Below are 13,532 nucleotides of genomic sequence, written 5' to 3' on the forward strand. Positions count from 1 at the left end.
GGGGAGGGAGGTTGTCAGTGCCTGGAAAATCACTAAGCTCTTGCCTCAGCTCCAGATGATAGGTCTGCCAGCCATCAGTTCCAAGGCCTCTCAACAGTTCTCCTTGAGCCTGGGGTCCCTCTCCTGTGCGACATCTACCCGGCAGCTCGGAATCCATTCTGGGACGGCCTTCACCCCTAAGATGTGGCATCAAAAACCTAATGGATGGTGCTAGTTTTCCTTTGACGTTTTTAATTCCTTAGTGGGACTTGTTTTTCTTTATCTCCTGAAAGGGAGAATTTGAGGCTTAGGCTTGAAGGGAAAAGGGCACCCCAGGATTTTCAAATCCCGGGCAGGGTTGCCACCTGCCTCTGGTTGAAGGCAGATAGGGAAATTGAATAATGCATCTTTGAAGCGTTTATTAGCATTCTGATGAAGATAAGTGAGGGATCTGAAAGGAAATCTTCCAGAAGTGCTGGTAATTTGTCCCCTGGATAAATCAACTGCTCTTCTTACAAAGCACATCGGCTTTCGTAGTCGGAGTCCAGGCATAAAAAGGAGCCCCTTTGGACGCTTATGTGTTGCACCCCCAGTGGTTGACGAGGGATTCAGTACACATCTGCTGAATGATTTCGGTCATCAGCTGCAGGCTTTGAGGGGGCCATGGATGAGTATTTGGGGCACACTGCAGGTGTGCTGTCCAGAACAACGCACCATTACAAAGACAAGCACACAATATGCCGGGCACTTGAGGGGTTGCAGGGTTTTGGAGATCCATCTATGGCCCCTCGCAAGGACCCCGGGTGAACAGCTCCCGGCCCGTAAACTTACAGTATGCATCAGGCGCCAGTTTCCTTCTTGTTGGATGATGGTGCCAGGAAAGCCCAGGTGTGAAACCACATTTCAGGGCATCTTCTCGAGCCACTCATCTTGGCTGCCAGGGGCCCAACAAACATGGGCTCCCCTACTCCACGCCCAGAAATTGGGAAAATCTGGCAAACCTGGGCCTGTATTCTTTATGGCAGCAGTGGGCCGGGCTGAGTGTCTGTGGCCCACTTTCGGTAGGGCTCAGCTGCCCTGTTTGTCATGGTCCACCCCACTGCCTCAGTGTTGGGACCAACCTCACTTTTATTTGGTGCTCCTGATCTGCTCTTTTCCTAGAGCAGCTGTTAAGTAAAACGTGTTTTATCTCTGAAGATGCACTCTATATCTTGAAACAGAAGCCCCCTCATACACATCCATGTATAAGAAACACCTGTGCGTACACACACACACACACACACACACACACACACACACACACACTTAGCCCTTCCAGGGTATCTGCAAGGTATCTGAATTTGTGACCCTGAGCGTCTTTCTTCTCACAGGGTTGCTGTGAGGGTTCAGTGGATGGATGCGGGAGAGCATTCAGCACAGTGCCTGGTACACAGCAAGTGCTCACTCATTACATCTGGCTAGTATTACTTGTAAGGCCAGTGGCCTCTCCCTGAATCCAAGGGCATCTTCTCCAACCTGCTCTGAATGGGAGTTGTTTGGGACTAGGACTCCCTCTGGTGGCCGCTCTCTGCACTCACACTCAGGTCCCTCCCGAAAGGTGTGGGGGTGCGGGGTCAGGCACCCCTTCTCCTCCCACACAGGGAAAGAGGGTGAGAGGTGGGTGGGAGGAAATGTTTCACTTCCCTCACCGTTCTCTTTACCTCCTTCCTGACATTGGTCAAGTTGGGGTCAGTAGGTCTGGGGATAGGAGGAGGGCTAGAAGGTAGGCGTTCTCGCTGCATGATCTTAGGGCATTGGTCCCTTCCCTCTCCACACCTGCCCCGTTCTCCTCCCAGAGAAGTGCTGACCCATGGGCTTCCAAGGCCACCTCCAGACAGACCACAGGATGGCAGGAGGGCGGCACATTGACAGAGGCTCCACAGGCTATTATGAGGTAATTTTATTTCTTTCCATTTTAGGTAAAAATAGTAAATACAAGATAATAAAGGTAAAAATACATCATTTGGATTTTGTTGTTGTTCTCTAAACAGTGCTACCTACAGTACAATTTTTGATTTAGGATTTTTAATTTTTTTTTTTTATAAACAAATAGAACTATTTTGCTATTAGGCTATCTGTGTTCTCGTCTGGCACTTAAGAATAGATCACAGGTCACCTCCCGGTTCTGTTTGGATGTGATTAGGTGGTGGAGAGGGAGTGAGAAGGGGTGCATGGGATGAGGTGGTTTGTCTTCCTGGGACACAGACAGAGATGTGGTCCGTGTGCGGTGGGAGGGCATGTGTGTGCATCCAAGAAGGCCTCTTCCTGCGCTGGCCACAGGGACATGCGTCACTGTGACTGGACCAAAGGTCTCACGTGTCAGGGAGCATTTCCTTCTCCTCCTCCTGTGCTGGCCTTTCTCACCCAACAGCCTAGATTCACAACAGTTCTGGGTCAAGGCAGGCTACTATACTGCACATGGCAGCGACTCTGCTCAGGACAGAGCCAATGGGTCCCCTTAGTGTCCTAGAGGAGTGGGCCCAGGACCCTTCCCCGCCAGGGCTGGTGGCTAGGAAATCCATCCTGGCCTGGGAATGCTGGTAGAAGTCACAGATGCCAATGCAGGCTGCTAAATGTCTTTGCCCTTGTTTACCCGCAGGTGGTCTTTGTTTAAATTCTTTCCAAATTTCTCACTGAGCTGTTGGATCAGGTCTGCCAGCTCACCGGTAGCTTGAGACTTCTCTTCCAGAAGCTCATAGCGCAGGCTGGAGATATCTTGCTTGATTTCCTTCAGTTCACCTGCAAGGACAGATGAGATTTTGGTCAGCACCAGCAGGCTGAAGGGGCGCCTTCCACATCAGTTTGGGGCATGCATCTTTCCAGTGTAATTTCAGGTTGCCCACTAAGGGCAGAGGTGAGGGCATGGGGGTTGTGTTTGGATCTAAGTAACACCCAGCTCCTACCACTGAAGGACACGTCCGTCCATTTAAAACCTTCTTCTTCCCATTCCTGGTCAAGGTCTTTGTTAAGGGTTTCAGGTAGACAGAGGAGTCAAGGTCAGGTTGTGAATTCCTATTCTGGCACCTATTTCACATCATGATTGTTAGAATGTTGGCCTTGGAGCCATTAAAGGCAGATTTCAAGACTCTGAGCAACACCCTCCTTCACTGGGACAGTCGTTTCCACGATGTTCCATGTTTTGTTCTGTCTTTATCTGCAGAGAGGAGAAATTCCCCAGCGTGAAGGGAATGGCTCAGCACAGTGCATGTGGCCATGGAGCCGGACAGGGACAGGGACAGGGACAGGGGCAGGGTCCCCTGCACCATGCAGGCGGTACCACCTGGCAGAGGCCTCCTCCTCCTTCCATTGCAAGGGACCACCAGGTGGGAACTTGCACTCATTTCCACAGTGAACCACGTGGGCCGAAACCCCCCTGGGCTTAGGCTGTGGAACTCTTGTAGTTAGGAGGGCTCAAATGTTCTTTTCTGATATTCCTATCTCTTTTCTCCTCACGTGTTGTATACGGAAAAGGCAAAGATTTTAAAGGTACAGTTTGGCCACTTTTGACAAATGCATACGTCCCCTAGTTCCTTTATGTCGGGTGCTTTACTGGAGCCCCAGCTGCACGGTACAACCCCAGTGGCCTGACGTTTGGCAGCCCCAACCTGTATAATCAGTTACATTCCTGTCAATCACAGCTGGCTGCCAGGCTGGCCGTTTTACGTTTCAGACCCATACGTAGGGGCGGCTGGTTGGGCTCCCGCTCAGCCCCTAAGCAGTGTCAGCCCAGGAATGAGTTCAGCCACTGTTGATCTTCAGGCTGCATGCTGGATGGCCTCAGGATGAAGCAGAGGGTTACTTCATGACCAGGCTCTTTGGGTAGCCCCCGTGGCCCAAGGGAGGGTGAGCCTTTGTTCATGCCTTTGTTCATGGAGGAGGCTGCTTCTAGGGAGAAGATCTGTCCTGTGTGTCTCATGAAGATTAATTACCTGGTTTAAGGTAGTTTGCTTTTCATTTAAGAGTAACTGCATTAAATGGACTGGAAAATAACCCAAACAGTGAATATGATGTAGTCTGCAAACTTCAGTGTGCATCAGAATGACCTGGTGCTTTTATCAAAATGCAACCCCCCCCTGCCCTGCAAGCACCCCCCTTCCCCTCACCCCCCGCCCCCCACCAGAGATGCCCATGCATTAGGCCTGGGTGGGTTCTGGGATCTGTGATGTTAACAAGTGATCTGAGTTGGGGGATACTTCGAGCAACACTGCTAGTTGTCAGATTCTGAGAGCCTGGAAGTGAGACAGGGTGGTGGCAGGTTCTGAAAGCGGTGGGCAGGCCGCTTGCAGCTCTCTGTATGTGCGCTCACAGAATGAGGAATTCTGGGCCATTTTGGAACTCATGGGACACGAGGTGGGAGGCAGAATTATTACCAACCCCCTCCCCCACAAAAGGTGGCCAGGTCCTAATCCCTGGTGTCCAGACTGTGTGTGATAACTTTATATGGCAAAAGGGAGCCGGGGTCACAAGTGTAATTAAGGTTACTCATCACCCAACTTTACATCGGGAGATTATTTTGGATTATCCAGTCTAATTGTGAGTCTTTAAAAGTGGAAGGGGAAGACAGAAGAGAGGGTCAAAGAGGCAGGATGACAGAAGCGGAAGGAACATGGCAGCTGGAGAAGGGGCTCAGTACCCGGGGGGGTTGGTTCTGAGATGAGGCGGCTGTATGCAGTCAGGCGTGGCCTCAGCCAACAGCAGCCAGGGAACAGAGACCTCCGCCCCACGGCTGCCTGGAAGCTCCTTCTGCCCACACCCGAACGAGCCAGGCCTCGCCAGGGCCTTCAGACAAGCACACAGCCCTGCAGATGACACCTTGACTTTAGCCTGGTGAGGCCCCGTCCCACTGACAGCCTGTAGGAAACCAATCCATTCGCTTACCTTCATTGACTTCGTCGTTTTCTCTATCCACCTGGGCCTTCAGGACGTATCTTTTAATGAGCCGTTTCATGATTTTCTGAAATGTGAACACAAGGAAAGGGTCAAACAAGCCCGGCCAAGGACAGAAGCAGCCTGCCTGGTGTATTTGTGGCTCCTCTTTTCTGCAGAGTGCCCGGTCCGTGGCCGGGAGTCCTCCTGCACCTGGTGTCTCTCTTCTGAGGGTGCCTTGCCTGTTGGTGGAACCCAGGCTTGACTCTGTTTAACCTCTCCCCATAGCATGATCCTGACCCTGGGGTGTAAGAACAGGACACTTAGTGGTGGCAGGCCAAGCCAAGGAGAGAGAGAGAGAGAGACAGAGAGGGAGAATGGGAGGGGGAGGGGGAGGGAGCGCCATCTAAAATGCATAGGTGCTGCTTGAGGGTCCTAAGCCCAACTCTACCCTCATCTTTTTTGTGACCTTAGCCAGTCATGTCCTCTCCTCAGGGCTTAGAGTCAGGACCAGGTTGGACAAGTCCACTGCACCTTGGAAAATTCCGACCAGAGGCAGCAACAGACACAGCCGGGCCTCGGGAGGTTTTGCCAAAACACCACTTCCTGAGATGCCACATGCCTGACGCTGGGCCGCCGGTCACGCTGGGGGAGATGGTTTGCGCCCTCAGCTGTCATGCATTATGCAGATATTGGTTCTTTAAGCAAATGAGGAGGTATGAGTAAACACTCAAGAGACACCCAGAATAGAGCCAAGTGTGAGAAAGACTCCAGGAGGTGAACTTTGGATTTTGCCAGCTAGTCGTTGGAGGCTTCCTGGGAGATCGCAGGATTTAGAAATACTCTGGTAGCTGAGACTTCTGAATCTTGCACGAGCTGAGCAGCTGGCAGAGATGGAGGGAGTCCCTGTTCCTGGCTCATCTGTGCCTGTGACTAGCTCACCTGCTCAGACCTGAGGACTCAGGGGAGAGAGGCAGCGTTTTTCTAGATGGAAGGGACCTGAATTCTGTCCCTAGCTGTGCTGTGTGTCATCAGGCAGGTTGCTAAGTTCTCTCCCTGAGATACCTGCAAGCCAGTGTTGCCTGTCCTCAGCCCTCGGGCTGGTGGTCCACTTGACTCTTCAGTTTGAGTAGTGACCTTATTTCTTGCCGAACAGTGAATGAGCAAGTTGCCTTCATGCTGCCCTCTGTCAGAGAGCCCTGGGTCTTGCCATGCTAGTGGTCAGGCTGCTAGGCTAGATTTCTCCTTGACATTCTCCTAGTCAGTAAGGCAGGTTGCCCAAGTTATTAAGAATATCTATGCCTTTTCTGGGACTCAGTAAGGTTCTTTTCACTTGGAATCGTAAAGCCAAAACAAAACCATCTTTATCCCGAGCCGGTCCTCGTGGGGAAAAGCACAAAACCCCAAAAAGCAGATACCCAAGTGTGTAAAATTCATACTGAACACAGGATTCAGAAGTTTTCTGCAAATGTTCAGGCTGAGGCAGGGCCAGGGGATCTAGTTAAAGTTTGTTTCTATTTTAAGGAAAACCTCAAGAATTAAGGGTTCTTTGGTTTCTGGATTCATCAATTGAAGAAGTTTTGTACGTAAGAGGGAAAAAGCATAAGCCCGAGACTGGAGGTGGAGAGTTCTCTTTCTCATGATGTGCTGAGTGGAGTCTTTTCACAGCCACGGCAGTGATGACCGTCTTCCTGGCTTAGGGTGCACGCTGTGTTTTAGTACAGCACAACTCAACCCATTAGCTGAAAAGATTCCATGGTATGTTTGTTATTAATACACAATGTGCCCCTCCAACTCCATTTGCTTTCAGTAGGTGAGACACTGCTCACAAGCCCCCCTTCACTGTGGAGTGGCCCTCTGAGAGGAGGGGAGAAGGAAGGGGTGAAAAAGAAACAAAGAAACAGACGTAGTGAGTATCTCCTACAGACCAGGAGTCCCCTTAGCCTCCTTGACAAAATGGCCCTGCTGAATCCTCCCAGAAACCCAGTGAGATCGGAGAGGTTGTCTCCATTCATAGATGAGGACACCAAGGCTTGTGGAGCCAGGGGACTTCTCCTGGGTCATACAGCCCAGAGGCGAGATTCAACCAAAATGGAAACCAAAGCTGGGCCTTCTTCTACCCTTCAGGAAAAGGTTACGTGCATGACGCTTTGGGGGATGAGATGCAGGAAACTGGCTCCCACTGGTCGGTGGGGGTTTGGGCTGCTTTCAGGTACCCATTTGATCTTTAAAACAACAGTGTTCTAGGCAGGAGGAAGCCTCAGCTAGATTTTGGAGGACTGATGGCTTCGTTCAGTTGTTACCCCTTGGGATATTTGAATGAAAAATATTGCTGCCCCTGGGGAAGAAGGTCATCGGTATGTCATTGTCATGAACGCTCATGGCCCACTGTTGATCGCTGGCCTGCATAATGACCTAAGGTTTGCACATCTGTGGCTCCAAGGGGAGAGAAGCAAATGCTTGTTATTAAGCCTCTCACCACGCATCAGGATTACAGAGGCTTAATATGGAAGCAGAATCTCTTGAACATTGCAGACAGGCGGGGACCCTTTAACCTTCCTCCCACCCCCACTGCACACTCAGGAGTGACAGGTACCCAAAAGGAGAACAGTATGACCTGCTGAGCAACTGCTTAGACCCTGTGTCCGGATAAGCACCTGGTTTCCCCTTTGGGGTGTACCTGTTAGACAGCCTGGGGTATGCAGGAATGACATGCCAGGCTTATCCCCAGAAACGCCAAAGTGGTTAGAAGGTGCCCATCTATGTAACGCGGATGCTACAGAGGAGATCTGTTTTCAGGGAAGATGGACACCAAAAGTCTCCCCTCCTTCGCTGTGTAGGGGGAAAAAGAATGTTCCTTTGCTGTGGGGTTTGAGATGTCTCCTTGCTCTCTTTCGCAGAGTTCTTTCACTTCAAGAAGATAATAAACTTTGCCCAAGTTAATGAGTCCCGGTCAGTGATGACTCTGCCCACCTTGCCCTCCTGCCCTTAGCAAGTGCTGGGGATGAGTATATGTAGTGCCATGACACTTGAGGGGATGCGAAGGAGATGGACAGTAGGTCAGAAGGGTTATGACACGGAGACCCACATCCAGGGAAGGAGCCACACAGTTCTCCGCCCCCCCTCCCCCCACATTCCTGGGGCCCAAATGGCCTCTCCATGCTGCTGGTGCTGGGGAAACAGAAAGCCTTTCTGCAGAAGAGACATGTCTCTGCACAGCACAGCCAGGGCAGTTAAAGATGTAAACGAAGGGCACATATACGGTACGTCGAAGATGGTACATGAAGCAGAATCCAGGAGGAAGCAGTGGTGCCACCCAGGAAAAGAGAAATCGAGGGACACTTGGAAGAGAGGGGCAAAATGGATCCTAGGACATGTCAGTTATTAAAGCGGGATTTAGAAGAGGACCCAGAACATGGACAAGAGGAATCCCCACTGGTTTGGGGAAGGGCTTGCATCACAAACGCTGGGGTTTGCTTGACTTACAGACTGCGCCTGGATTCTGCGGTTCATTTGGGATGCGGCTTGTTTGCTTTGCCCGTGATGGAAATATACCTCTCAGAGTGTGAGAGTCTGTGTCTGCACACGCCCCAGCAAACAGACACCCTGGATGGTGTTACGGGTCACAGAGTCACTTTGGCAGGAGGCACACTCTGACCCCCTCGCCAGTATCTTGGTTTTGTGTCACTGTTTAGTTCCATAGGAGCCCAGATGGGAGAAAAACCAAAACGAAACATTGCAAAAGCAAGGGACTAGTCTAGCAATCAGAAGCCTGGATGCCTAAGTTACAGCACAGTGAGCCTCTGCCTTCCCTACAACAGAGAACCCCCCAGAAGTCGAGGGATTGACACGCTTAATGGAAACACCTCAAGGACTAAGTTTGAACACTCAAGTGGATCTGCTGAAGAGACACAAAGGCAGTGAGTTTAAAAACCCCATGTGTATGAACGACGGGGCTTTTGTCTTATTGGGAATGCTACAGAATGACTCTGAACCATGACCGTGTAAGACACGGACAGCACACGTCCTCAGCAAGGTGCCTGCTCTGGGTGCGGCTGGGACGGTAAGAAAGAGGAAGTGTACTTGGGCTCCTTCTGATCTCTGCACCTTTGGCAGTTGCTTTGGGAAGAAAGCAGTGCAACTTGGAAGTCTACCAGCGGGCCCAAGAACACAAAAGAGGCTTTGTCAGACCCTTGCCCCAATCTTTTATGAGAGAACCTCCTCCTCTACCTTGCCTCCTCCCTTTCACCCCTCCACAGATGGCTGCTGGCAGGCGGGACAGGTTCTCAGCAAGGCCTGGGCACCTAGGAAGCGTGATGTAGTAACGGAGGGGTGCCATTGTGAGTCACATAGTTCACCTAGCTGTGGGACCTTTACCACTGAGCCTTAGTTGTCTAATCTGATAAATGGGTTTAGAGATACTGCCTCTCTCACCAGCATATGGTGAGATTACACCCAGGCTAGTGTCTGGCCTCTGCCCCTGTATCCTTCATGCCGTGTCTTGCTTCACTCCTCCTGTCTGAGCAGATGATGGCTCAGGAAGGTGACCCGACTGCACCTTGCAGGGCTGAGCAAAGGGTGCATGTGCAAATGCAAAGTGCTCTCTCTTCCCCTTTACTTGCCTCCCAGCCCCGTCCCTCTGATGCTCACTGGCCCTGGTTTTCCTTTCTTCTTTTCTGTGAAAACTGTTTGAATAAGTAGCCCCGGGCTTTTCTTGGTGGATTCACAAAATACAGGATGAGCAAGCTGTCCAAGGTCATCAGTAGCCCAAAGCTGAATACCACCAATCTCTGTAATCCCGAGCAGGAAGCTCTTGGGGACATTGAAAGCAGCAGGGACTCAGCCAGTGATGAGGGAAGACGGGAACGAGATCTCTCTGAGGCTGCTTTTGAAAACAGTCTTGCTCATAAAGGATTCATTCTGGGTACAGGACGTCTCACCAAGTAATCAGTCTTCCTTTATCTCTGCAGCTGATTCTGCCTGAAACCCATCAGAGATTTAACCCTAACCCATTAGGGTTTTCTATCTCTTTTGGGGCACAGATAATCTATACTTTTCTCTGAGAAGCTGGGAAATAAAAATCCTCCCACTGACCAAAGGGTTGGTCCCGTAAAATAACTCAAAGCAGATCAAACTGGTCAGGCCCAATTTTGTACACGATTAAATATAAGATTTGCCCATTTCCAGTTTTTAGCCCGTGTCATCTCATAAAACTGTCAGTACTTTGAAGGATGAACCATTTCTTAATTGTGCCCTTAAATCCTCCTACCTGCACAGCTGGCTCTGAAATATGGGTGGAGATACAATTAGAGATCTGTGGCTGGAAGATGCTATGTCGAAGTCTAATTACTCCCTCTGGGATGGTGGGCCAGGGACATAGCTCCTCGGCCCCGGGAATGCTCAGGACAGTGTCAAATTTACCTCTGATAAGAACTGATCAGCATGGGTAAAACTGCTGATCTCTGAGAAGGGGAGGACAGGAAAAGAATGGCCTGTACTTTTATAATCAATAACCTGTAGTTAGCATTTATCACTGGCTCATGGGCTGATTCAAACAGATACAGAGATGTGGCGTTAATTTCCAAAAGCGGTGCAAAGGGTTGCAAGCATACAAAATCTTCCAAGGTTTATGTATGAGAACAGACTTGGGCAGGCTGGTGGTCTTAGGTCAGGTGGCCCCTGTGTCCACCTGGTTGCTTAAGACAGATGGCTGGGAGTCACGCGGGATACCCCCCATCCCTGCAGATACGCTTCAGGTCCCATTGCCTATATGTCCGGAACATAGACTGAATCTGTCTACTTTCCTCCATCACCCTACTCACAGCCAGTCCAAGCCCCCCTCCCTTGCACCTGGATGACTGGCCCCTGCCTGCTGAGCTCCAGCTGCTCTGGACTTGCCAAGCTTCTCTCCTCTGGCTTTTTTTTTTTTTTTTTTAAGTTTATTTTTGTTTATTTCAAGAGAGAGCGAGCAAGTGGGAGAGGGGCAGAAAGAGGAGAGGGAGAATTCCAGGCTCTGTGCTGCAAGCACAGAGCCCAATGCAGGGCTCGAACCCTTGAATCGTGAGATCACGAACTGAGCTGAAAGCAAGCATTGGACGCTTAACCGTCTGAGCCACCCAGGCGCCTGCGTCTCCCCCTCTGGCTTTTGCTGATGCCTTTCCTGTGCTTGGGAGGCCCCCCATGCCTGCCTCCTTAACTATGAGGTCTTAGCTAAGTGTCCTGTCCTTGAAGATGCCTCCTCTGATAACTACACCAAAGCAGGGGCTCCCTTTTTTTTCCCTCTGTTTTCGCACCAGATTGTTTTCTTCTTTCTACTTTTATCAAATTGAAGTTACATATTTACTTGTGTGTTTGCTTGTTCCTTGTGTCTGTCCCTCACTGGGCTGGAAGTGCCGCTATGATAGGAGCCTTGTCCTCGTCCCCAGTGAGTAGCGCAGTGCCTCTCATGGAGCTGCCACTCAAATGCATATTTGCTGAATGAAGGGAGAAATGAAGCTGTGTTCTGGGGGGCTGACAGCCATGTCGCTAAATCCATGTCTGGATGGGTCCATTTCTCCCCGTACCTGGGAGAGGTGTGGTTACCTGGTATCTGGTGGGCTTGCTGAAACTGTTATTTGCTGTTAGGTTTTCAGAATTCCTTGTGCCAGCCTGGTAGCGAGTCTTCTGGGGGGGTGGGGGGGGAGAAGAAAGAACAAATGCATAATAAATAATACATACACACATATGTTCAAATAACACATATGACACCCATATATGAGGCTGTGTCTAAAAAGAAGCTGATATGCCTGGAACACTGTTCTTGGGACTTGAGTTCTGTAGGATGACAACACCTTACGGAATATAGTTTGGTCAACTTTGGGAAGCACTGAGTTAAAGCCGCAGGGGGTGTCTTTGCTCGGGGATTTCTCAGAGATTTTAATATGCTAATAAACATTGAGAGTCTCCAGGAGGGGGAGATAATGGCAGGGAAGCTTTCTTCCAGGGATCATTCTCTTCCCATTTCTGGGAAGAGCTGTTGCTCCCTGGGACCCTCTAAGGCGCTCCCTCTGTGGGGGCACGGCTCAGCAAGGCAGCTTGCTCAGCCCCTGCGGGGCACATCTGCAGGGCGCTGTGGGGAGAAGGGCAGCCGCCACGGGCATTCTCTGTGCTGCTGTGCCAGCCTGTTCTGAACAGCGCGGGCCCCTCTCTGACTTCCCTCATCTCAGGGGCACCTGCGCGGATCAAGCACACACACCTTCCGCCTCCCCCTCCTGCGACCTTCTCTTGCCCCATAAACCCCGCGCTACCTACCCTGAATTTGGAATTCAGCATGCCCATTTCAAGGTCATTTTCACAGCTTTTGGCCTTAGATTTGCAGAGTTTTATGAGGCACATCTTGATTCTCATTATGAGATAATAAAATGATTTAGGACTTGGCACAAGATTGAAAGGAGCAGGTAGAGTTCTTCCTTCATCAAAGTAAGACAGCCAGAGCTTTGCCCTGGCAAATTTCCACTCCACATCTGCGTCCTCCTGTGGGACGAGGGAAACGACACGACATCAAAGGGCACGATTTCACATCAGAGTTCAGTGTGACGAGTGGGGATGCAGTCTACACATTATGACAGCAGATTCCTTTCTTCCTTTCCTTCTTCCCTTTCTTTCTCTTTCTCTCTTCTTTCTCTCTCTCTCTCTTTATTCCTTTTCTTCTTCCCTTCCTTTCCTTTCTGTTTCTGTCTTTCAAGTTTATTTATTTTGAGACAGAGGGAGAGAATCCCAAGCAGGCTCCCCACTGTCAGCACAGAGCCCGATGTGGGGCTTGATCTCATGAACTGGTGACGGCAGATTTCTAAACAGGACTCTGACTGATATATCTGTGGATGTTCTCCTTCTTTACAAAGACACAAGATGGGGCATTTGCTCTTGCTAAAACCATGTGAAATTAGTTATTCCTAACAATCTCTGCCTAACTCCTCAGGACTTAGTGCTGAAAACCTCAGCCTCTTCACACCTCCTTGACTCTCCACTGGGAATTTTCACAAACATTCTCCAACTTGCCACTAACCAGAGAACTTTTCTCACTGCCACTCAATCTCATTATCCATTAACATTTAGAGCTCTGCTGGATTCACAGTCCACCACAGCATCAAGGTATTAATATTTTGGAGCATTGCTGCCCAGTGGAAATATAATACTGAGCCACGAAGGTGAACCACCTAATTAAATTTAAATTTTCTAGTAGGCACATTGTAAAAAGTAAAATGGAACAGGTGAAATTAATTTCAGCAATACATTTTATTTGATCCGGCAGATCCAAAATGTAACCCCTTCAGCAGGTAATCATTATAAAAATTCTTATTGAGGTAGTGCACATTTTTATTTCATACTGAGTCTTTGCAATCATTGTATATTTTGTACTTATAGCACATGCCAATTTGGACCAGCCACGTTTCAAGTACTCAGCAGACACGGGTGGTGACCATCTCCCATGTTGTATTGTACCGCTGTGTACTTACTAGAAACCATATGGCTTACCGGTCGAAGTGCTGCCACAGAGGATGTTGAGAGATTCTGCATATGTAATTCAAGAGAAACAGACCTGACTGGAGTTAGCAGGAGGCAGTCCGGCCGTGCTGTCTGGTGGTGGAGGTAGTTTTGACCCCCAGATC

The 13,532-nt window shown here is 49.9% G+C and overlaps 1 protein-coding gene across 1 annotated transcript in view; it reads right to left on the reverse strand.

Annotated features, from left to right (window-relative positions):
• Window positions 1-2,587: 2,587 nt before the first annotated feature.
• TRPC7 (transient receptor potential cation channel subfamily C member 7) overlaps window positions 2,588-13,532 on the reverse strand; it is a 131,239-nt gene continuing 120,294 nt past the window's right edge. Inside the window, exons 8-11 of the mRNA XM_047097135.1 lie at window positions 12,175-12,396; window positions 11,467-11,547; window positions 4,897-4,972; window positions 2,588-2,757 (exon numbers count right to left, since the gene is read on the reverse strand). Coding sequence (XP_046953091.1) covers window positions 2,588-2,757; window positions 4,897-4,972; window positions 11,467-11,547; window positions 12,175-12,396 — 549 coding nt within the window. The remainder of the gene's footprint in view (window positions 2,758-4,896; window positions 4,973-11,466; window positions 11,548-12,174; window positions 12,397-13,532) is intronic.

Source organism: Lynx rufus, unplaced genomic scaffold, assembly GCF_022079265.1.
Source record: "Lynx rufus isolate CCGP_SWC_20201006 ecotype Redwood Valley unplaced genomic scaffold, mLynRuf1.p SCAF_1, whole genome shotgun sequence".
NCBI classification, from domain to species: domain Eukaryota; kingdom Metazoa; phylum Chordata; class Mammalia; order Carnivora; family Felidae; genus Lynx; species Lynx rufus.